The sequence below is a fragment of the Alexandromys fortis genome, unplaced genomic scaffold (genome assembly GCF_014885135.2).
Source record: "Alexandromys fortis isolate MF-2015 unplaced genomic scaffold, M_Fortis_MF-2015_v1.1 scaffold_0, whole genome shotgun sequence".
In the NCBI taxonomy this organism is placed as follows: Eukaryota; Metazoa; Chordata; class Mammalia; order Rodentia; family Cricetidae; genus Alexandromys; species Alexandromys fortis.
Window position 1 is genome coordinate 43,950,598 of NW_026067949.1, and position 24,804 is coordinate 43,975,401.

Here is a 24,804-nt window from a genome sequence, read left to right on the forward strand (position 1 = left end):
TGGGAGCTGGAGCTTCTGGTGTTCTCAGACTGTGACTGCATATAGAGATAGGGCCTTTGAAGAGCTGATTAAGTTGAACTGAGGTCCCAAAGGGGAAACCAAAGAATAGATCTATTAGCAGAAATGTCAAATCACTTGTCTGAAGCATGCTTTTATAGAGCTAAGGAAGCCAGTGCAAAGAACAACAAAATGAAGGCAGCAATAAAGAAGTGGGAATTATAAAAAAAAATGTACATTTTGGGACCTGGAAAATTTGAAACCTTCAGCAGCTGGTGGGAAAGCGTATTCCTGGGGCCCTGGGATCAGTCACCAGTACCACACGAAAACCCAACTGAAACCACACAGGAGGTCTCCAGTGGCAATTGTGAGTAGTCAGGAGAGAAAAGAACCAACACGTGTGAAGACAAGCTTATGGGGATTATTGAGTCTGAGAGCAGAAAGAAAACACCGAGGAAGAGAAAATGGAGCCTAAATGTGTGACACCTTCAAGTTGGCCCACACATCCTTAATGTAAGCTTAGGAAAGAGAAAGGGGTGGAGAAAATGTTCACAGGATCAAGACCCTCAGCTTCCCAAACAGGCACACTCAGTGCTCTGTGGTGGTGGTTTTGGCTGTCAGTTGACACATCTGGAATTAAACCCAGAAAGGCTGTGCACACCTGTGAGGGACTTTTGCTTAACTGAGTCATTGAAGTGGTGAGGGCCACTTCTAATCCAGTTCTGAGGTGGGAAGACACCTTTAATCCGAATCTTTTGAGGTGAGAAGACCCACCTTCAGGCCACACCATCCACTGGCAGTCTGTACAAAGGACATGGAAGGAGGAAGCCTTTGCTCTTTGCCTGCTTGGTCTTGCTAGCAAGTCTGTTCCTTCACTGGCGTTAGAGCCTACACTGGGATTCCAGCGTACTGAAGACCAGCCGAGACATCCAGCCTGTGGACAGCTGCTGGGTTCTTGGGTTGTATGTTCATTAGACAGCCATTATTGGGTTAGCAGGACCACAACCTGTAAGTCATTCTAATAAATCCCCTTTCTCTGTATATAGAGAGATCCATTCTGTAAGTTCTGTTACTCTAGAGAACTCAGTATGTGCTCCAAATAAGACAAATCTGGAGATCTGTACAGAGATACCCACAGTCTGCTTGTCCAAATCTGTGGACAGAGGATCTTGAAATCAGAGGCTGGAGGGGGCATGGCATGCCTGTGCACGGCTTCTGTTTTTATCAGTCGTGTGCCGAACACCACCGAAACAAGCATTTTTCTGGACTGCTCAGGCAGTATCCCTCACTCATCCTTAGTGACAATAGCTACAGGGTAGGCAGGGGCATCTAGAGTTCACTGAGGCTTGGCACAGTTCCCCGAAGCAGCCATGACTGAGGCGATGCCCCTGCGAGCAGAATCCGTGGCTTCAACAGGCGGAGTCTCAGGGCTTCTTACAGCTGAGCTACTGTGAAGCCGTCCGGCAGCAGGGCATCATGGTGACCGTCCACTTGGTAGCTGAAGAAGGGGTTGACGGATTGACAGCTCTTTGCACAAGGTAGCTGTGCACTGTGATGTGCCGGCTGCCAGTTCAGTGGCTGAATGGCCCATTCTCAACAGTTGTATCTGGTTAAAGCAGCAAAGGTTGCTTACAGCTAAGAACTAAGGTGTTAGTGGTGCTTAGTCTCCAGACAGCCTAGGGAGAGCTGGGTCCTGCACCTGCTTTAACCAGATACAACTGTTGAGAATGGGCCATTCAGCCACTGAACTCCCCGGGGAAAGCCGAACTCTAGCGCTTTCTAATCCTCTTAAGGTGCCAATATGGTCCCCCGCCCCCTGTATTTTCTCCTCTGGAGGCAAGGGATTTGTAACTCCTGTCATTTGTGAAACTTCATTGGTTTTTTTTACTTCAGTTGTACATTTTAGTTTTTGGTAATTTAGTTAGATGTAAACTTGATGCTACACTTGGCATTTTAGACACAGTCTTCTCCCTGAGTGTAACTTTAATTTAGCTTTTGTTTTATGTGCCAAATACAGGAGGGGCACTTCAGTGTCTGAGGATGTGGGGCTTGGAATTTTTACACTTCTGGTATTTTTCTCTGAGTTCTTTCTTTCTCTCCATGTTAAGTGATAGTTTTTCTTAGTCCTGATACATAGTTACATATGAAAGCCTGGAGATATGACAGCAAGAAGGGATCTGTGATGCTTGCTCCCTGGACAAGTCTGCCTTCTGTATGTTCCCTGGAGAGTTTCACTCTGAGATACACTATATTGGGAACAAATAAGTGTATCAGTTCCCTTTTGCTTTGTCGTGCTACAGCTCGAGGGTATCCAAACTTTGCCTGAACAATGTCCACCCTTTTAAACCTGTTCCCTCCGGCATTGCTTCCAGGTAGTGTCCAGTGTTAGCATAGATGAGACAACAGGGAACCACATGTGTTTTGTTTATTTATACTGACACCAGTCATTGGAAGACATATGGTCCTCAGCATTTCAGTTCACTGTGATGTACACTTAGTACATATAGTGCAGCCTTAGAATGGCCACCGTGTCACCAGGCCATAGCATTGTTTTCATCTAATAATCATTGAGCCAGTATTGCTATAGGGATTTTTTCCATCAATATTCTTTAATCTGGGCTCTCAGGGATTCCCATACATTCGCCTACACATACAGTTTATGTAGTCTGCAGCTACAAAATCATTATTATGTAGTGATGGATGGCAGTCTGTCATTTTCAATCTGTGTGGCTTGAGTCCTGAGATGCAGAAGCTGTGGGTTTTCTGTGTGTGTGTGTATGCATACATGTACGCATGTGCGTGCTGACACAGGGTGTCTCTTTGTAATAGTCCTGGCTGTTGGGGAACTTGCCCTGTTGATCACGCTGGCCTCAAACTCCCAGAGATCTGCCTGCCTCTGCCTTCTGTGTGTGTTTTATAACACACATCTGGCATAAAAAGTAAACTATAGTGTTGACGGCAGACACAACAAACACAGAAAGACGCTCATGGCTTGGTTCACATCTGTCCATCCACCACCAGTTCTGACAGCATCTGTACCTGCAGCTGCGTTCACTTTCTTCAGAGTAAACACAACATGTGCCTTTGTGTGTGCTCTCCTGAACTAGAGGTCACTTTTCTCTCTATGTCTGTCAGCTACCAATGGGTCTTTCAGGCCCAGCTCTGCCATCATGCTCACAGGAAAGGAATTCTGTTTTCCTCTGCAGTTTTTTTTTAAGTCCACAGTATAACAGATTGCCGTTATCTCTGTAAGTTATAGTTGTTTCTCATGACCTGACATACAACAGGCATAAACTGTTGAATACACACCTTGCCTTTGAACAGAGAGACGTTTAATGCTCTCTCAGCAGCTCTTTGAAATGTGCTTGTCAGCAGCCCATTAGGTAGATGCTGTGGTTTGAACGTCTCTCCTAAAATTTAGCTGTTAACCATTGTGACTGGCTTCAAAGCTGAGGCTTTGGAAATGCAGTTTAGAAGAAAGTCATGTCCCTAGCTTGTAAGAGGCCTTGACTTGCATCCTAATACAGTAAAATGAAACACCCCCTCCACCAAAAAAAAAAAAAAAAAAGAAAGAAAGAAAGAAAGAAAAAAGGGAGGGTAGATCTGATCGTTAGCTGCCGTGTAGGTGGTAGAATCTAAACCTGGTCCTCTGGAAGAGCAGTCAGCCCTTATAAGCACCTCTCCGTCTCTCCAGCCCCAGTGTTGGGTTTTTAGCATAGAATATGCCTGCCAAAAGAGGAGGCCAGCAGATGGGAGATACGATCAGAGCACAAGCTGTTACCTACCTACCACAGAGACAGACCAGAGCCCTACCAGTCCAGAGGCCCCGGGTCGTGTCCCCGGTGCCTTGTGTTCTCTTCTCTCTTCAGAACCATGCATTTTAAGTAAATCATTTTTTGTTTTCTGGCACACACAAGGCTCTGTGTTTGATTTCTAGTATAACCACAAAGCAACAAAAACTGCAGGAAATGGAGTCAGATGCCTGTGCTCCTCTGTGGCGTGTTCCTTCTTTATCTCGTTCGGTGCTAACAGCAGAACCCAGAGCCTTGTGAATGGCAGGCCAGTGTTCTGTCACTGAGCCCCCTTTTAACTTTGAGACTTTGTCTCACTAAGTTGTCCAAGCTGGTCTTGAACTTTCAATCCTCTCACCCCTGCCTCTCAAGTAGCTGTGCACCACCATGCCCACCAAGTAGCTGTGACCACAGGTGTGCGCCACCACGCCCACCAGGACTGTTTCTTAGATTCACTCAGTGTGGTGTGTTTTCGTTGATACCTTTCACTGAATACCTCAGCTGTCCCCTCATAGACGTTGGATTGGCTTCAGGTTCTTGCTATTGCTAGTCATGCTGCTTTAAATATTCTTTTAAAAATCTTTATTAGCATATGTTAATGGATTTTGTTGCCACATTTGCATATATGTGCATAATGTGTTTTGGTCATATTCATATTCCCCCATGACCCTTTCTTATTGACCCTTTCCTCTCAACTAGTACGTGTGTGAGTGTGTGTGTGTGTGTGTGTGTGTGTGTGTGCGCGCGCACGCGCTTTAATGACCCAGTGTATTGCGTTAGAGTATTTACAGGATCCGACCAGTGGCTACGCCTCTATATCCTGCATGGGTGATGAGGAAATGACAGACACACATACAGAAAAGCTGGAAGTGGGCTGTGGTCTCTCTGATGGAGAGTGCCTATTGCAGGAGGAGGGGTCATCTAGGAGGAGGGAGCTGAGGTTACTAGTTCTTGCGTGCACAGGCCAGTTGTCTGTAAACACTTGCACCAGACCAGAGGAAGGCTTTGCAAGTTCTCCTGGGGCTGAGGCATGGCTGTGCCCGTGTCGATGATGCACAGATATTCAAGACTTCATCTACTACCCACACTGTACCCCTGAAGAAATGCCCCCTCACCGTTAACTCTGTATGAATCCCCCAGGTTGGGTGGAGTCTCATGAGTGCTCTCCACTTCCATGACATGATATTCAGGCCCAGTCTTGTGCTGATCTCAGGCAGGTAATCCTAGCTGCTGTGGGTTTAAAAGTGCAATCTTCAAAAAGAGACACATGATCCTCAGTCAGTGTTCCACACCTCTCTTCCTTTCTGCTCTGACATTTTCAGCCCTTTCTTCCTGTGTTTCCTGGGCTGTGACATGCATATGTGATCGTCTGTAGTCCCAATTTCAGCTGGTTACTTGACTGCCACCGTTCCTCCTCATTCAGTCAGGTATGTGCCTTTGTAGTTAGTACTGTCAACCGCAGAGAACAGCTTTTCTCACTAAAACTGACAGCAGCAATAATCTGCAGGCATAAATGGTTATTAGAGAAGGCAATGTGATGAGCACATCATATCAACTTAGCAAAAATGAGCATAAATAGACCCACTAGGACCTCTAATGTCCCCAGCCATGGGCTTCTGACTGGCTTTATAGTAGCAGATGATGATTTATTCCTGCGGAGTGGGCCTCAGATCCCAATCAGAGAGCTTTCGGTTACCCTAAATAGACTTGAAACTATTACATCAGTGGAGACATCTTGGCTGGCCTTGGTAGTATTGCAGGATCCACAGCTATGCAACTATTGCATCAGCAGAGACATCTTGCCTGGCCTTGGTAGTGTCGCATGCAGGATCCACAACTCGATTGGACTGTTATTCACTGTTCTCCAGCCTCAGCATTTTTCAGCACTGTGAGGACTAGTCAGCGGGGTAGAAACTTCAGCCCGATTTCAGTGTATGGGGTCTTCATCAGTGGCCTGTTACCATCTAGTTCTGATGAGTAGCCAGCTATATATCCTATGTCCTATGTATATGTCCTATGAGACAGTGGATTATTGGATGGTGATAGAATTGCTTGGGCATACAGGATGAGGTGTTCAGCTTCAGAATATCAGACTCTTTCCACAGAAGTCGTGACTACTTGTTCTCAATAGCTGTGAAAGGACCTTCTTCGCTGTTGCATATTTTTCTGTTGTCAGAATTACCTGATTTATTTTTTGCCAGTCTGATGGTGCAAAGTGAAGTATTTAAGGATCTGAGAACACATTTCCTTCATGAAAATGAGGTTGAGTATCCTCTCATGCTAAGGGCATGTGCTTTTGTTCTTCTGTGAAAGTCTTAACTATTTTTCAGCAGTTAGTCTTATTTTAACCTTTTATCCATGAGAATTCCTTTAACATTTGTACTGTGTGTGTGGTGGGTTGAGGTGGCGGAGTGCACATAGCCTACACGATAGGTGTGGCAGTCAGAGGACAACTTGCTGGTCCTCTTGGGTCCCGGGGGTTGAACTTGGGACTTCAGGCTTGGTGTCAGGTGCCTTTCTCTGCTAAGCCTTCCTGGAGACCCCCATGAGAGTTCTTCAGACATTCCAGAGTCTAATAATTTATCAGCTGATAGTGTTGCAGCATCCTCTTAGTCACTGATTAGGAGGTAAGGAAGAAGTGGTCATGTGAGTGTCTTGTTTGGGGAACTGAGTGGATAATGGTATAATTAAGCAAGTCTATAAGATGGAGGTGAAGACACAGGGCTAGCAGGAAATGAATTGACTCCGGGTTGCCTGTGCAGTATTCTGGCGGAGATGTCGAGGAGTCTGTTCGAGCTTCCTCTCTGCTGCTGTGCTAAAGACCAAAAGCAACTTCAGGGAGGAAAGGGTTGTCTCCAGGCAACCGTCTTATCAGCAAGGGAAGCCAGGGCAGGAAGCAGGAGCAGAAACCATGGAGGAGGCTGCTCACTGGCTTGCGTCCTGGTTTGCTTCCCCTGGCTCACGCTCAGCTAGCTTTTCTTATGCAACCCGGGACCACCTGCTCAGTGTGACCCTGCCCAGCGTGGGCTGAGCCCGCCCACATCCGGCATCATCAAGACAGTCACCGGCGGACATGGCCACAGGCCAGTCTGATTGACACATCCCCTCAACGGAGACCCCGTCTTCCCAGACAACTCAGTTGTGTGGACTTGACAATAAAAACTAACCAGGACAGGCCCTGCCCATGTCATTCTCCCATGCCTTGCCAGTCGTATAGGACTCTTACATGGTGGGCCTTGAGGAGGCTGCACTTAGGAGGAGTGGGGTAGTTCTCCTGATCTGTTTGGCCTCTATTCATCCCATACCAACTTCTTGTCCAAGCCGTTGAGTCTCTAAAGCTCTGGAATAATTCTCAGTCAGATGAACCACAAGGCATTTCAGATTAGCTATTATACTTTATTACCTTTTGGGCTCAACATTTTCAGTACAGTACATTATTTTTATTTTGAAAACCAACACCTTTTGTGTTATGTAACATTCAAAACCACTTGTCTGTACAAACTTCTCTAATGACTCATTGATATGTGTAGTCAGTTACAAAAGTTCTTCCATATACAATGAAAATCGTATAAAAACCATACATCTAAAACAGTTGTTCATTAAATAATATTTATACATACATACATTTCCATACATTCTAGCTTCCTGTCAGTACTCTGAGTTACGAGGACCCCTTGGGAAGACGGCAGTAAGCCGTGAGATAAATCATGGCCTCAGGAGCAGGCGGGTGGGAGTCTTACTGTGACTGTGTTTGAGAGAACAAAGAACCCAGGTAACTCAGAATCGAAGAGATCTCCTAACACACCTTAAGACAGGGAGGGAGGATGAGGAGGGTGAGAGGAGCAGGCAGGGCTTGGCACAAGGCTAAGAGTATAGCACCTCAGCGTAGCTTATGGTACAGCGCCAGGAGAGCCATTACAGCTGTTTGTGTGAGAACTCAGGACCAACTCTTAGAGTCGGGAACTCTCGTTACTGGAGTTGCTGTCTCAGGACGATGAACTGTCCATCGTCCTGATGTCACTAAGAATAGCAGCTGATGTGACCATGGTTGGTCACCTTTCAGGAGAACCAGGGACAATTTTAAGGCTAGCCACACTGGGTGTAAAGGGAAGTGATGGAGACGGGCTCTTGGCCGTCCGTCCGTCCGTCTGTCGGTCACAGCACTGTGGTGATCGGCTTCTCTCTGGTTAAGGAGCTCTTTTAGACCTGCAGAAAGAAGATAGTGTACTGTGGAATAGACTGACTTCAGTCTGGGAACCCAAGGACCCTTGAGAAAAAGGCTTGGTGCACTTCCTGCTGCTAGCCAGTTACTGTGGGTCACAGTGGCTGTTGTTTTTAGAGAGGCAATGTGGAAAATCGGACAGCTTTATGCAATTTTATGTGGATGGTTATAACTGCCTACAGGTTGCAGTAATTACCTGTCTCTCCTGGACTGTAGGTATTTATGGCCTGAGGTGATACCTCAGTGTTGTGTAAATGGAGGTGGGAAAAGGAGCATGGGGGCCACATGACTTTAAGGCAAAGATCCCACAGCAAAACCCAGTGCAGAAGCCGCTTCCTACAATTGCCATGTCCTGAAAGAACGGCAGGAAACCCACCTTTTTTTGCTAACTGATTTCACTAAACTCTTGATGGCCTCAGATTCTGGATTCAGACATCGCTTCTCTTCAGTCCTTTTCATTGTGGCACTGTAGAAAAGGGCAATGAGATAGGTAGATTAGCATCAGGCCGACAACAGAGGCAGCATCCAGGTCCACAGTGAGTTCGAGTCCCGTCCGTTAGGTGTAGAGTTATCACACAGCCTTGGCTGAGCTGTCCCGATTACCATCACGTGTTTAACATGCAGTTACATAAGGGACATTAGCAGCAGGTGGGGTTTGACTCACATGATCTCAACGCGTGGACAGGATTGACTTGCAGGAATAATCTCCAGTTTTCCTATGGCCCTGTGTTTTATGGGCCGGTCGTCAATCTTGATGCAGAAGCAGCGGACTGTTCTTGAGAGAGGGATTCCTGTAGGAAGGAGGAGAGCGACACAGGGAAGGTTAGCTTACTGTTTGATTCCCAGCACGTAATATAGGAGAGGCAGCGATTAGCAGAACCTGTCCCCATTACTGTCATTAATCTGAGGAGAGATGTAGCTCATCGACCACAGGTCCGGATGGTTAAATAGCTCCTTACTGTGAAGAAGGGAGCTGCCTGCAACTTGTTAACGATGAAATCACGCCCTTATGTATAGATTATATTATTAAATAGGCCAAGGTAAGGAGGCATCTGTCTTAACCCTCCCTTCCCTGCGTCTCCCCTCCCTCCTCCTCCCTCCCCTGCCCCTCTTTCATCCCTTCTTCATTCCCTTTCTCTTATTCTATTTTTCTCTGACTTCAACCAGCATAAGTTGTGCAAGCAGGAGGAATCTCTGCCTGTTTCCTTTCCTTCCTAGGCACACAATAAAACTTAGAAACACAGTTTAGACTCGAGCCCCGCCATCTTTCTGACCTGGGAAATTAAATAGCCCTGCTGTTCCTTACCCTGTGTCCCACTCAGACTCAGCAGGATGAGGCAGAAAATGAGGACAGAGCTTGCGTTCATGGTGCTGACAATGGAGGCTTCGGGATGGCTGGCTCGGGACAGATGTCAGTCAGCTGCGGTGAATGCCTCAAAGTGCAGGGCTACCGTGCAGTATTTATCTGCAGCGAGTTTCCCTCCCTGGCTTTTGATTGGGTGGCTGTGGAGTTGACTCAGCAGGACTTCAGTGTCCTTTAAGGGAAGTTCCCTGTTGCAAAATTGAGGTTATTTGTGTTTATTGTGAGTTCTGAGTTTGGAATTTCCCTCCCTGATCCTTTTAATTTTTAACAAGTGAGCGAGTTAGGTTTCACTTTCCAGAGCATGAGCTGTTTGAGAAAAGAGATGGAGTGTGCTGCCAGATAAGTTTGAAATGGCTTTAGAATCTCTTCTTTCCCCTCTTGTAAAACTGAGTTCATATGTAAAAAGTCCTAAGCACAGTTTTTGTTTTTGTTGCATTTTCATTATTTACTTTTGCTTTTTATTTTTTGAGAAATGTGTTTATCTTACAAACTTTATTATAAAACCTTGCAATAAATAAAAAATCACACACTAGATTTTTCTTATTCATTAGCCAGATCTAAAGTCTGTACAACTTAACGAGCTTCTGTGTGCTAAACAGGCATTCAGAGCAGAAGCTGTGGGGCCCCGAGTGCAGGTGATGTCACGAGTGAGAAAGGAGGGTAGAAAGCTGGCATCGCTCTAGTTCTGATTCTGTCGTGGATTTCTTGATTGCTTTCTTAGCGAGTGTGTGGCAGCGGGATCAAGGATGAAAGTGACACCCACTGGATGCAGGCATGACTCCTCAGTGCAGCAAATGCAGCGGCACGTGTTAGAACCTAGAAGAATACACGGGAGAGCTTTCACAGAGGTCCCAGGGATGCAGGGACAGGCCGGGAAGAGGCAGTGATTCGTCCCAGGATAGGGCTATCAGTGTACTGGTTCAGAATGGTGCCAGTTGCCAAGAATGAAGCCCATATCTGCAAACTGGAGAAAAGGAAGTCTCACCAGGACAGGAAGTGAGTTGCTGTTTGGGAAAGATGGAAATTTCTAGAGTGTTAAATCCTAGGTTGATGTAGTCCAAAGACTAGAAGAGAGCTAAGCCTTCAAGTGAGCAAGGCAGACAGCTGCGGGAATCTGGAAGGACAGAAGGAAGGCGACTGAGGACAGGTTGACAGAGGCCAAGAGACTCCTGATGAGGGGTGGCTCCTGTGAGAGGGTGCCCCAGGGAGTCCCTCCACACCTGCTTCTGCAGACTGGTACTGCATTGCAGGCATGTCAGAATTCCAGCATGGACTCTGAATGGGAGGGGCGCTGAGCAGGGTTACTTTAAACAGTCACAAAGATACATGGTGACAGTTTTATTTTTTTATGGCGCAAGTTAGCAAGATGCAAAGGAGAAAACAGATTCGAGGAAGATAGCAAATGGATGACTAAGTCATTCATTAAGAAGAAAATATTTTAGTGAGAATTGCATAGCATTGAGTATCTGTAAGTCACTCATGAGCTGCAAGAACCCAGGACCCGGATCTGTGTAGCCCATGCTCTAGAACTCTTGAGTACAAAGAGCAAATCTCCAAAGAACAGATTCAAGGTCAAGGTTACTGACCTTCCCCTCTGTCTGTTCACTGGGGTGAAGTCATCCTTGAGGTTAGTTTGGAATTTCTGGAACTAAAACATCTAGGAAAGGTTTAAATTAGATTTATTTTATACCGAATTTTACGCTAAAATGAAAATTACTATAGTCTATATGCATTTCATGTATGTGTTACCTGATAAACAGACACATGATAGGTACGCACGTGTATTTTTTAAGCAGTTCTCTGGACTGAAAACAGACATTTTGCCCTGAATCCTGACAAAGAATATAACAAGTATGACATGCAATTCATAGCATTTTTGTGGCTAAAGGAAAAGCATGTATTTTTTCCTATGTATTGAAATCTGTAAAAAATAAGAACAAAACCAACCACCTATGAGGTTAACGTCAAATGACTAAAATAAAGGTATCTAATGTGAAAGTTTCTAGGAACATATACTCACTGTGTCAGAAATGCTTTGAAGACTGAATCCTCAGATGATCCTTAAGAGTGGGGTGTACTTATAGGCTGTATGATCACACACACCTTTAGTCCCAGCACTCAGGAGGCAGAGGTATGCAAGTCCACGTGTTAGAGGCCAGCCTGGTCTACAGAGTGAGTACCAGCACAGCCAGGGTTACACAGAGAAACCCTGTCTAGAAAAAAACAGAAAAAAGGTGAGGCGTGCTTACAGGACATTCATGGTGGAATGCACCTTTAATCCTAGCATCTGGAAGGCGGAGGCAGGTGGATCTCTCTGAATTCAACACTGGCCTGGCCTACTGAGTTCTATGTTGAGAGCCCACTGCAAAGAAAAAAGATGCATTTAAATGGCAGGAGGGGAAGCATATGCAAGTATAGACATGCCACCACAAAACAAATACAGAGGAACCAACCAGCCAGTCGGGAAGGGTGGTGAGTGGCATGGGGTACTGGTCCTTTGTTAGAGCCTGGAGTTCAGCATCACAGGTTTCCAACACCCCTGTCCCCAGCATGCTCTTGGAGAGCTAATTATGCCAAACAAATCTGATAAAGATGAAGCCACAAATTATTTTTGTTGTTGTTATTATTGCTGTGTTTTGGTTTTCCAAGTCAGAGTCTCACTATGTAGTTATGGCTGTCCTGGAAGTCACTGACCAGGCTGGCCTCAAACTGACAGAGATCCATCCACCTGCCTCTGCATCCCAATGCTGGGATTAAAGGTCTGTGCCACCATGCCCAGCCTAAGATGCAAATTAGAAGTTGATTCCTTTTTGACCTGCCTCCAGACCCAGCTATACCACTTTTGGGTATTTACCCAAAGGACGCTCAATCGTACCACAAGGACATGTTCCTCAGCTATGTTCATAGCAGCATTGTTTGTCATAACCAGAACCTGGAAACAACCTATGCCCCTTTACCAAAGAATTGATAAGGAAAATGTGGTATATTTACATAGCAGAAAAAAAAATAATGGCATCTTGAAATTTGCAGGCAAATGGATGAATCTAGGAAACATCATATTGAGTGAGGTAACCCAGACCCAGAAAGACAAATATATGTACTCACTCATAAGTGGCTTTTAGACATAAAGCAAAGAAAAACCAGCCTACAATTCACAATCCCAGAGAACCTAGACAACAAAGAGGACCCTAAGAAAGACATACATGGATCTAGTCTATATAGGAAATAGAAAAAGACAAGATCTCCTGAGTAAATTGGGAGCATGGGAACCATGGGAAAGGGTAGAAGGGGAGGGGAGAGGAGGAAGGGGAGGAGAGAAAATATATAGCTCAATAAAAACAATAAAAAAATGCTGAAAAAAAAAAGTTGATTCCCTTTTGGTGTGGGCCTTTCCATGACCGGGATGGCTGGTTGAGGGTACGGATCCAGGCCACCCTAGTTCCAGGGTCAGGGTGCCTGGGAATGTGAACTAGGAATCTGTTCTGCCTTTCAAGAAGAGAAGCAAAACAAAGATTCCTTCTTTTGTTTTGCATGGGAACCTGCTCAGGGCATAAACCTCACGAACTATGGGAAAGGGTTCAAGAACAGCTATGGCTAACCTGCTGTGAAGGCCAACCTGACCTGCGTGGGGTATGTGAATGGAAGAAAAAAATAAAAGGGAAAGTGATAACTTTTAAAATTTATTTTTCTTTCAAAAATTCTCGAGGCTTTTGGTCCATTTACTAGAATTCACTATTCGGGACTCACTTTGGAAAAAGCGAATTAAAGGGCTTAGTTTCAGTTTCCACTTCGTTGCTTCAGCTCCTCCTCCTGTAATTATGCCATCAGACCAGAGAGGAAACACAATAAAACAGCCTGTCCCTGGATGCTTGTGAGTGCAGACCCAGAGAAAAGGGCTTTCTGAGAAACGAAAGCTCTTAGAAGAAGCGCAGGAGCCAGAGGTTTGTAGCCGGGATTCCCCGTGCAGCTGCAGGACATGGCTCTGACTTGGTGTCAGCCAAGCTTCCCCATCTTAGTTTTGACTTGGCACTTGCTGGGTGGACAGCTCACGTGTGTCCCTGTAACACCGTGGTCTCCTCATTCAGGGCAGCCTGAGCCCTGAGCAAAGGAAGCGCTGACAAAGGAGTGACAGATAGCAGTCCCCTTTGGGAGAGAGCTTCTGTGCAGCTCATTCTGGTGGTTCTCAGCCTGTGGGTCATGACCCCCTGGGTCACACAGTGGCTACCCATACCTGATGCTTACTTTATAGTTTACAACCGTATCAAACTTACAGGAGCTGCATTAAAGGGTCACAGCATTAGCGAGGTGGAGAAACAGTTTTTTTTTTTTTTTTCAAGACAGGATTTCTCTGTGTAGCCCTGACTGTCCTAGCAGTCGCTATGTAGACCAGTCTGGTTTTGAACTCAGAGATCCACCTGCCTCTGCCACCTGAGTGCTGGGATTAAAGGCATGTGCCACCACCGCCTGGCTTTGAGAACCACAGTTTTAGACCATGCTGGGGGTCCAAACCAGAGCCTTGGGCATGCTAGGCAGGTGCTCTACCACTGAGCTGTGTCATATCCCCAGCTTTCCCTGCCTCCTGGTGGGAAGTCCTCTGGATGATACGGTTCCCACTATTGGCATGTGTTTGCCTCTCTGCAGAGTTCCCGGGCTGTGGCTAAGTCAGCCCTGGCACTGAGGACCTCAATCATGTAGGCTTTCTTCATAGGAAAGGGCTTATATTGGTAAGCCAGTTTACCTACAGGATAAATAATAGCACACAGTGAATTCACAAAGCAAGGATACCCCTTTCTGTGTACTGCAGGTCCTATCCTAAAGGTTAAACAAAGGGGGTCATGAAGACAGCATCTTGCAGATGATAAAATCACACAGAAAATTCAGAAGTAACACGTCAGAGATGACTAGAAGGTGGTATATTGGGGGCCATCTACATAAGTAGTAAATAATTTTAAGATGTTCCATAAAAAATAACTTATAGTAGCAGCAATACTTCTAATAAAGTCAACAAGCAGGAAAAAACTTGTTTGTACCAAGTGTAGATGAATCTAAGATACTATCAACTAAAATAATATTGAGTCAAACGTCTCATGATTTCCCGTTTGACAAAGTTCAGCAAGTCAAATGTCGACCAGCATCTTGTCTGGGCATGGGTGCTTGCATGAGTGGCTGTAGGCACACTGTCCTGAACGCGCTTAGTGGCACTGAGCTGAAGCAAGTTTTATGCTAATGTTCCAGGCACTGCCACAAGGTATTTGAATGGAAATAAAAGGAAAGTGTGGCGATGTTTTGTTTGTGCTGCATCCAAGAAAGCTTGCCTGAAGAGTGCTGAGCTAGCCACACTAGTGAGCCATAGAGGCCAGGCGGCGGTCGCGCACGCCTCTAATCCCATCACTTGGGAGGCAGAGGCGGCCTACCTCTGTGAGTTCAAGACCACCCTGGGCTACCTGAGATTGATCTAATAAAAATAGAAATAAAGCCGGGCTGGTGGTGGCTCACACCTTTAATCCCAGCACTCGGGAGGTGGAGACAGGAGTGTTATGGCTGGGTGGAGAGAGGAGCTCAGAGCCTTCAGTCTGAGGATTGGTAAGGACAGGATACCCCTGTGGTCTGCGGATTCAGGGGAGGTAAGAACTGGTGGCTGGCTGCTTTCAGCGTTTACTCCTATATCTGACTCTGGGTTTTTATTATTAATACCAATTAGAATTTGTGCTACAGGAAAGTGATAACTTTTAAAATTTATTTTTTCTTTCAAAAGTTTTCAAGTCTTTTGGTACATTTACTTTGCTAGTAGCTGCCATTCTAGGCTCACTCTGAAAAAACGATAAGAGTTAAAGAACTTAGTTTCCAGCCAGGCCTGGTGGTGCACACCTCTAACCCCTGCACCGGGGAGGCAGAGGTAGGTGAGTCTCTGTGAGTTCGAGGCCAGCCTGGTCTAGTTCCAGGACATTCGGGGCTACACAGAGAAACTGCCTTGAAAAACCAAAAGGAAAAAAAAAAAACACCCAACTTAGTTTCAGTTTCCATCCCTTTGATCCAATGATTCGTTCTACCACACATTTAGAAACAAAACTCAGGATAGTGTTTGGATTCGGAAGAGCTAAAGGGATGGGGTACCAGAGTTCTTTAATGCCCTTGATTTGGGTGAAGACAACATACATAGACCTTCATGTTAAAGAATTTTATGTGCCATTATTAAAATGACAATCTAGTGTGCACACCAGAGATGCAGTAAACAGTGATGCAGGGTGAGATGACACGTGTCTGTAATTGTATCTCTGGGGAGGCTGAGGAAGGTGGACCACGGTGAATATGAAGCCATTGTGAACATATGAGTTCTAGGACAGCCTGAGCTTCAGCATGAGACCATGTCTCAAAAAACAACAAATAGTAATAATTAATAATAACAAAATAGCTACAAAGTTCTCTTCTTGGGAACAGCAAGCACAAGGCTTTGTTTAGATTCCTGGTTCCTCATTGGAAGAGAGGAGCCAAGGAAAATGTACCCTAGCCATGTGGTGGTCGTTCATATCCTTATTCCCAGAGCTCAGAATGCTAAGGCAAGGGCATTGCCACGAATTCGAGGCAGTCTGTCCTACATAATGAGTTCTAGGGTACAGAGTGAGACCAGAAACGCGCCAGAATGGAATTGTGCCACCATTTTCCTGGGTCACAGCATCTTAAGAACTAGGAAGTTCTCACACTACCTTTGATATTAGGCTGTGGCAGTATTTTGATTTAGCAATCTGGACCAGAGACTTAGATCACTGAGTTTTCAGATGACATAGGAGATCTACAGGGGAGAGCGAGGAAGGTCATGGTTAAAGAAATAAATGTAACAGCTGAAATGGGAGGAGAGTGAACCGGATGCTGGGCCAAGAACAGGTGATGGGAGCTGCTTGCCCCACCTCTCCCTTCCCAGCCCCTACCCTCTCGCTTTGTCTCTGTCTCCTTCTCCCCTTCTCCCCTTCTACAACAGGAAGGTTGTGGCTTATGATGTTTTGAAAAATCCCAGCACAGGGAATCTCAATACATGAGCAGCTTAGGGATGTGAGCAGCTCAGTGATTGATGTTCCAGAGCAAGTTTCCAGTCTAATCCCAGGCAGTCGAACGCCAAAGCCTCACAGCCACGCTGCTGTCCTCCTGCTTGTCTGTGTCACCTCTGTCTTCTGCCTCTGTTGGCAAGGAAAATCGATGACTTGAGTCTGTAAGTCAGGACATTGGTTATCTCGACTCTAGAATCTTAAACTGTCTCCGGGGAATAAGCAGTTCTCTCATTCAGTCTGCCTGGCCAGGGTCAACAGGAGTGCACGTCTCACAGGGACTTCAGGGAACTAGAAGACAGCTGTCTGGGAAGGTTCTTGTTTCAGCAAGAAGTCTTTTGCGCTAATGTCGAAGTGACATTTCTGAAGCTTGTTTCAGAAGCCGAGCTGATAATGCAAACACTGATTACAGATGAACAGAGCTCATGATCAGGTAGCAGTGAGCAGAAAAATTTGAAAAGTGCGTTGTGGAAGTTGATGGTTTGTGTTTTAAAAATTAGTTGGGGGCCGGGCGGTGGTGGCGCACGCCTTTAATCCCAGCACTTGGGAGGCAGAGGCAGGAGGATCTCTGGGAGTTCGAGGTTCGAGGCCAGCCTGGTCTACAAGAGCTAGTTCGGGGACAGGCACCAAAGCTACAGAGAAACCCTGTCTCGAAAAACAAAACAAAACAAAAAAATTAGTTGGTATAAATCCATAACATCAAAGCAATGATGCACTCCTGGCTTCCCTGGCTTCCTTGCTCTGGCTCCGCCCTCAAACCTTGTGTTGTGTATCCTCTGCCGGGATGTGCCCTTGCTGATAGTCACTTAAACATCTCTTTCGTTTCCCCCTCTTTGTTAAAGATAGATTCTTATACAATACATCCTGATCACAGTTTCCCCTCCCTCTACTACTCCTAGTTCCTCCTCGCCCCCTCCCATCTAGATACCCTGCCTTTCTGTCTCTCATTAGAAAAGAGCAGGCTTCTAAGTGTAGGGCCCACGGGTCTACCACCGCTCCTGGGGTTCATCTTGAGGACAGTTTCTGGCCAGACATTTTGTTGCATTTTCTAGCTAAACATTCTGTTTATTTCTGTGCTCCCTCTACCCTGCAGGTGATTAGCTGTAGGGCATTGTTTATTCCACCTTGGTAATTTCCCACCTGCCTGGGGGGGAGGGATTCCATTGTGCAGCAACTAGGGATATAAGGTTTTTCCTAGCTTGAATAAACTGCATTCAGCTGATCTCATGAATGACCCAGGTCTCTTGTGTGTTCTTTCAATCTCCAGGCCCTTGCCCAGCTTGCAAATGGTACCATGGCAGGCAAACTGTATCGAGAGAATAACGCAGGTTACACTAAGATATAACAAAACATGACAAAATAAAATGTAATAAGATAAAAAAAAATCACATCGAAGTTGGACAAAGCAAACCAACAGAAGGAATAGCCCAAGAGAAGGCCTAAGAACCAGAGACCCACTCATCCACACACTCAGGAGTACCATAAAATACTCAGCTGAAACCTGGTGTAGACACGTGTCTGCCCTGTGCCTGGTGCTTCAGTCTCTGAGCTTTGCTCGCTTGACTTAGAGGTCTTGTTCTGATGTCCTCCATCCTCTTGGGCTCTTTTTCTGGGGTTCCCTGAGCACTGACGAGAGGGATTTGATGAGGACAGCCCATTTAGAGCTGTGTGTTTCAGGGTCTCACTCTCTTCATAATGTCTGGTTCTGGGTCTCTATACTTGGTTCCATCTGCTGCAGGAGGAAGCCTCTCTGGTGATGGCTGAGCAAGACACCAATCTATGAGTATAGCAAAATATCATTAGGAGTCTTTTTTTTTTTTTTTTTTTTTTTTTTTTTAAGACCAGTAGTATTTAGTTCTACCTAGGTCTCTGAGCTCTCTAGTCTCTGGCAACATCCACCCAAGCAACATCAGGTATGGGTTCCACCTCACAAAATGAGCCTTAAGTCTAATCAAACCTTGGTTGGCTACTCCCACAGGCTTTGTGCCGCCATTGCCCTAGCGTGGTTTGCAGTTCACTTCCTGTTGCATCTCCATCAAAGGTTTTGAGACTGGGTTGGTGTTCAGGTTTTCTTTTGGTAGCCTGCAGTCTACCTTCCCCTGCCAAAGACATTAGACTGTGGATGAAGGTTCTCTGTAGGCACTGGCTTGTCCACCCCATGCTCAGTGAGTTGTGTGGCTGTTACTTTCAGGAATGGAGCCTTGCGGTCAGTTTGCAGAGAGCAACCTATTGTTTTGACAACAGCCTGCATCGTTTGGGGATTTCCATGGACCCCTTTGACCAATAACTCAACTGAATGTAACCCAGTCTTGGTACTGGAAGCTTCTTTTTTGTGACAAGAAATGTCCACGTGGTGCTCTACTTCCCCCAATATTATTTCATTAGCATAGCCTTCATCTGCTTTAGGCAGTTGTCACTGCATTGGGTTGTAGCGTGAATAATAAAAACCCAGAGACAGATATTGGGGTTCAACCTGAAGATCAGAAAAGCAAGGCAGTCAACTACTAGAGACCTTTTACCTCTATCAAATCTGTAGGCGAAAGGGGGTGAGATCCTGTCTCCACAAATCCTCACACTCCATTCTCCAGTGACTTCCTGTCTCTTCCCCTTTATGTTCCTCTCTCTGCCCAGCCATATCAGTCTTGTCTCCCCTTTCCTAGTGCTGGGATACTGGGATTAAAAGTGTGTGGCTCCTAAACACTGGGATTAAAGGTGTGAGCCACCACCACCTGAATCTGTTTCTGGATCAGTCTTGTGCAGTGCAGGGTAGACTCAAACTCACAGCGATCCATCTGCCTCTGTCTCCTGAGTCCTGGGATTAAAGTTGTGTGCCACCACTCCCTGGCCTGTATGGATGCTTTGCCCTCTCATCTTCAGACAAACTTTATTTATTAAAATACAAATACTATATCATGATATTAGGTTTCTAGACCACCCCTCAAATGCCCTCTAATTCTAGGCATATCTGCCAGCATTCCCTCCTTCAACCTTATCTCTCTTCCTCCCCCTCACCTGATCTCTCCTTTTCCCCCCAACCCATCCTCAGTCCACCCATAAAATCTGTTTTCCCTTTCTCCATATCTAACCTCTCTGGATCTATGAATTATAATTTGGTTATCATGGCTAATATTCACATATATGTGAAGACATATAATATTTATCTTTTTGTGTCTGGGTTATCTCACTCGGGATGACTTTTTTCTAGTTCCATCAATTTACCTGCAAATTTTATGATGTAGTTTTTTGTTTTGTTTTGTTTTTGTTTTCAAGACGGGATTTTGCTGTAGTTTTGGAGCCTGTCCTGGAACTTGCTCTTGTAGACTGACCTAGAACTCACAGAGATCCACTTACCTCTGCTTCCTGAGTTCTGGGATTAAAGGCATGTGCCACCACCACCTGGCTGATGTCATTTTTTAACAGCTGAGTAATATTCCATTATGTAAATGGACCACACTTTCTTTATCCATCCTTCTGTTGAAGGACATCTAGGGTGTTTCCAGTTTCTGACTGTTCTGTAGTGAGCAGCAGTGAACATGGTTGAGTAAGTGTCCTTGTGGTAGGGTCCTTCAGGCATATGCTCCAAGAGTGGTAGAGCTGGATCTTGAGGTAGATCAGTTCCTATCTTCCTGAGGAACTATCACATTGATTTCCACATTGACTGTAAGTTTGCACTCCCACCAACAATTAAGAAGTGTTCTCCTTGCTCCATATATTCACCATATATGAACTCTCATATGTGTTATTGATTTTTTTAACAGGTGTAAGATGGAATTTCAAAGTAGTTTTGAATTGCATTTCATTGATGTCTGGTTGAACCATTGGAAAGAAATGTTGAACATTTAAGTGTTTCTCAGCCTTTTGATTTTCCTCTATTTTAATTCTCGGTTTAGATATGTACCCCCATTTAATTGGACTATTTATTTATTTATTTATTTATTGGTATCTAGTTTCTTGATTTGTGAATATGTTGGTTTGGAGAGGTCTTAGAGTTTATTTGTGAATCATCTTAGCATCTGTGGTAGTTAGAATGAAAATGGCCCTCATAGGAAGTGGCACTATTAGGAGGTGTGGCTTTGTTGGAGTAGGTATGACCTTGTTGGTGGAAGTGTGTCACTCTGGGGGTAGGGTTTGAGGTCTCATATATGCTCAAGCCATGTCCTGTGTCTCAGTTCACGTCCTCTTGTGTGTGGGTCAAAGATGTAGAACTCTCACCTCCTTCAGCACCATGTCTGCCTGCATGCTGCCATGTTGTACCGTGATGACAATAGAACAAGCCTCTGAACTGTAGACTACACAGTTAAATGTTTTCCTTTGTAAGAGTTGCCATGGTTATGTTATTTCTGCACAGCAATAGAAACCTGAAGACAGAAGTTGGTACCAGAAGTGAGTATTGCTGTGATAGGCCTGACCATGCTTTTGTTTGAAAGGATATGGAATTTGGGACTGTGGATTAGAAAAGCAGTTGAATGCTTTAAGTGCTGTTTAATGGGCCATCCTAGTAGGAGCATGGAAGACAGTGGGACTGAGGGGGATTTGAACTATGGGCCTGGCTCAAGAGGTTTCAGAGGAGAAAAATTTTAGTATGTTGCCTAAAGATTATTCTTGTAATATTTTGGTGAAGAATGTGGCTGGTTTTAGCCCTTGTCTGAAGAATCTGCCTGAGGCTAAAGTGAAGAGGTTCAGATTAATTCTGTTGGCAAAGGAAATCTCAAGACAGCCTAGTTGTGTGGTTATTACTGGTCTCTCTGACACAGATTTATAATGAAAAGGAGCAAGCTGAGTTAGGAAAATACAAGATGTACAATTTGAGGAGAAAGGGAGCACCAGGAAGTGGAATGGAGCTAAGTCCTGTGTTCAAGGAGATAAACAGATCAAGAATTGGAATAAAAGGAGTGGTAACTCCCAAGATCCCACCCACCTAAATTTCTAACTTTAATTCTAAGGAATCAAAGAACAGCTTAAAGCAGGGCATGGTGGTGCATGCCTTTAATGTGAGCTCTTATAAGGTGGAGGCTGGTGGATTTCTGACAACAGAAAGTTGTTGAAGATGTAATTGAGTGAGGGGCCATGTTCCAGCCCCAGTAAACAGCAGAACTTGGCAGCTTCGACCACAAGGATCTGGCTTTAGAGTTAAGGACAGAGGAAAGGGGCTATTGAATTGCCTCTACAACTAAGGAAAGCCGTGAGGCCAGGCATGTGTCAGGGGTGTCCATGAATGGAGGCCTAGAGAAGCCATTGTGTGAAGCTGTGAAGTTGAAGCCTGTACTGCCTTGGAGAACCCAAGATGTTGGAGATGCCAGAATCATGGGATACCTGCCAAGGAGAGCTGCTAACAGAATATGGAACCAGCCCCAAGAGGAAGAAGTGTGGTGTGGTCAACAGAGCTGGAAGGAGTTGGAGATGTGAAGAGTTTGCACAGCTGGTTTTTGGTCTTGCCTTGGTCCAGTATCTCATCCCTGTGCTCCCTTCCCTGTGCTTTGGAGCGGTAATGCATATCCTGTGTCATGGTACATTGGAAGTATGTGATCTGTTTTTTGATTTTATAAAGGATTACAGTTAAGAGATTGCATGAATCTCAGAAGAGACTTTGAACTTTTAAACGTGGTTGAGACTGTGATAGACTAAGGGACTTTTGAAGTTGGACTAAATGCATTTTGCATTATGATATTGTTACAAGCTTATGGGGGCCAGGGAGTGGAATGGGGCAGTTTGAATACGACCAGAGTCTACCAAGGCTCTCGGTTGAAACTGGAGTCTCCTGTTTTCTCTGACATTTGGACCACTGCCGAATTTGGACTGGCTCGGTGTCGGGTATCTTCCAGGAAACACTGTTTTGTGATACTTACAAAACTGTACATCACATTATGATCTCAGACTTAGTCAGCTTAGTTATCAGCATTTTGAAAGTAGAATTAGCAATTAAGACAAGAAGCGACTATTGTCTCCCCTGCATAGAGATAGCAGTTCTGTGAGTGTGTATTATTTATAATCCACAGAATGTGTTGGCCACATCATAAATACTTACATTTATTAGTTATGGATTTTTTTTTGAGATAGATTCTTGCTATGTAGCTCAAGCTTATTTCAAATTTGTGGTACTCCAACCTCAACATCCCAAGAGCTGGGATTACAGGCACTCATATAAACACCTGATTTCATGATGGGGAGCTCATGAGGCAGGTAAAAAGATATGTTAATTCTCTATGGACATAGTGGGTACCACGCTCATTATCCAAAATAGTTAAATGTAGCCTTCCTCTCAAATAGTACTTTGCAGAAGTATTCCATGTATTTGGGGACTGTCTTGGTTAGTTAGAAGGAACAGTCTTGAGTTTCTAAGTGACTGTTAGTAATTACATTTAAAACCTAGCCTTCAGATTTCCCTGATAAACCAAAGTTTCCAAGTTATAGGCGGTACTGTATTAGTTACATTTCTGATGATCCTGTGACCAAGTCTCTGACGAAGTCACTTGAGCATGGGTGTATTCTGAGCACAGTTCAAGGGATACAGTCCGCCCTGGGAAAGACATGGTGGAGGGCGGTGTCATTGGTGAGGAAGGCTGGGTGGAGGGTGGTGTCATCGGCAGTGGCAGGACTTTGTCGCATGACTTGCTCACATCTTCGAAGCTGATGAAGCAGAGAGCTTGGCTAAAGAGAAGCTCAGTTATCAGGCTCAGTTTCTGCCCTTAGAGTCCCACATCCACCAGCTCGTCCCCATAGCCAAAGGTTCTACAATCCCTCAAAATAATGCCGCCAGCTTGAGCCCAAGTGTTCAAATGAGGCACATTCCCCTGTTCTTTCAAACCCCTCAGTGTATTTCTTAATTCCCATCTCTGCTCCTTAGCGTTTTTTCCTTGATTCCTTTTCTTAGTTTCTACTGTTCATCTACTCTATCCCTCAGTCTATGGCGTATTTCTCATTTTTCTCTATTTTTGTCATTATCTGATTGATTTAGCCCTTTCTGTTGTGATAAAGTGAACATAGAACTTCTATCGTAGCCACTGAAATTACAGAGGTGATTGGCAGTGATCACATTCCTAGCACTGTGCTGATGCCCCGCCCCCTCCCCTGGACCCTGTCCCCCTCCTGTGCTCGTTTATCTCAAATACCTGTGCCCACCAAACAGCATTCCCCTCTTTACCCCAACCTCTTGAATCCCTACCAACCTTGAACCAGTAGATACACCAGATTATAATCCTATGATGTTTTCATTTTCCAAATGTATATGCAGCTATATACAAGTGCTGTAGTTGTAGGTTTTGATATAAGAAAAATAATTAATTTAATTGTTAGTTGAAGAATCTACAGGAAGACTGGAGCAGGGCTTCTAAAACATTCTAACCTGTGATGATTTCATGTCCAAGTATGCTTATGCCACCCCAGATGCATAGTTGTATAAAATAGGCATGTAAACAAATGCTGATAAAATACCACAAGTAATATATTTTTAAAACAATAATTTGCTATACATATAATTTTCCATTCATGAAAGACAAGAACAGTTTCATATGAAGGAGAATGCACGGGGTACTTCTTTTTACATAAAGCATTCTGTCTTAGCTGGGTGCTTGACATTGGAGGGAGTGGAACATCTTCAGTACATTTCACAGTCTGAGGAGATCTTTTTTGTTTGTTTCTTAGTTTTTTTGAGACAGGGTTTCTCTGTGTCACAGCCATGGCTGTCCTGGAACTAGCACTTGTAGCCCAGGCTGGCCTCAAACTCAGATCTACCTACCTCTGCCTCCCAAGTGCTGGGATTAAAGGCGTGTGCCACCACCTGGCTGGATATCTTTATTTCAGAATTGTCAGTGTTGAGGACACTGCTTTATATAGTTATACAAAAAATATGACGTGTATTTAGGGCATTTCAGAAATTGTTGGAAATTCTTCTCTAATCCTCAGCTAAAATAAACTGATTTCTTTTCAACAAAGCTCAAGTCAGCAACTCAAAGAGCCATGTACTGTCAGTGCTGGGGATTGAACCTGGGGCCTTGCACACGCCACGCAGTGGCTCTAGTATTGAGCTATAGTCCCAGTCCTGTAAGGGCAATTAACAAACCAAATCTTTTAATGCAGTCCAACCCAAGGATACCCTGTGGTACTTTTCCATACTGAATGATGACAGTATGAAGTATGAAGAGCCTTTTTCTTTGTAATTAAGCAGCAACGTTTCTGCAAGAGCAGGAGTCTCTGTGTGCACAGCAGACACCTCCATTGCTGCATATGCAGTGGTCTCCAGTCTGAGTGTTTCAGGAAGAATTGATCGATGCATTCATGGTGTCATGGCATGCACAGTACTGTGGTAGGATGAGGGCCACATGTTCGGCCTGGCGGCCCAGCTAGCTTAGCCCCAAAATAACCACACAGAAATTGTATTAATTAAATCACTGC

At 44.9% G+C, this 24,804-nt stretch overlaps 2 protein-coding genes across 16 annotated transcripts in view; one reads left to right on the top strand and one right to left on the bottom strand.

The window, feature by feature from the left end:
* The window catches only part of Art3 (ADP-ribosyltransferase 3 (inactive)), a 119,152-nt gene that overhangs the window by 29,012 nt on the left and 65,336 nt on the right, over window positions 1-24,804 (top strand). The window lies entirely within an intron of this gene.
* Window positions 7,164-9,460, bottom strand: Cxcl10 (C-X-C motif chemokine ligand 10). Its single transcript, XM_050149797.1, has 4 exons — window positions 9,317-9,460; window positions 8,675-8,801; window positions 8,387-8,476; window positions 7,164-7,994 (listed from the first exon to the last, which is right to left on the bottom strand). Exons 1-4 carry the CDS (start codon window positions 9,375-9,377, stop codon window positions 7,976-7,978), a joined length of 297 nt encoding a protein of 98 aa, XP_050005754.1. The 5' UTR covers window positions 9,378-9,460; the 3' UTR covers window positions 7,164-7,975.

Coding starts and splice junctions, on each gene's coding strand:
- Cxcl10 (XM_050149797.1), bottom strand. CDS start 9,377: ATGAACGCAAGCTCTGTCCTCATTTTCTGCCTCATCCTGCTGAGTCTG. Junction 8,802..9,316: donor GAGTCTGAGTGGGACACAGG/GTAAGGAACAGC, acceptor TCCTTCCTACAG/GAATCCCTCTCTCAAGAACA. Junction 8,477..8,674: donor TGTCCACGCGTTGAGATCAT/GTGAGTCAAACC, acceptor CCTTTTCTACAG/TGCCACAATGAAAAGGACTG.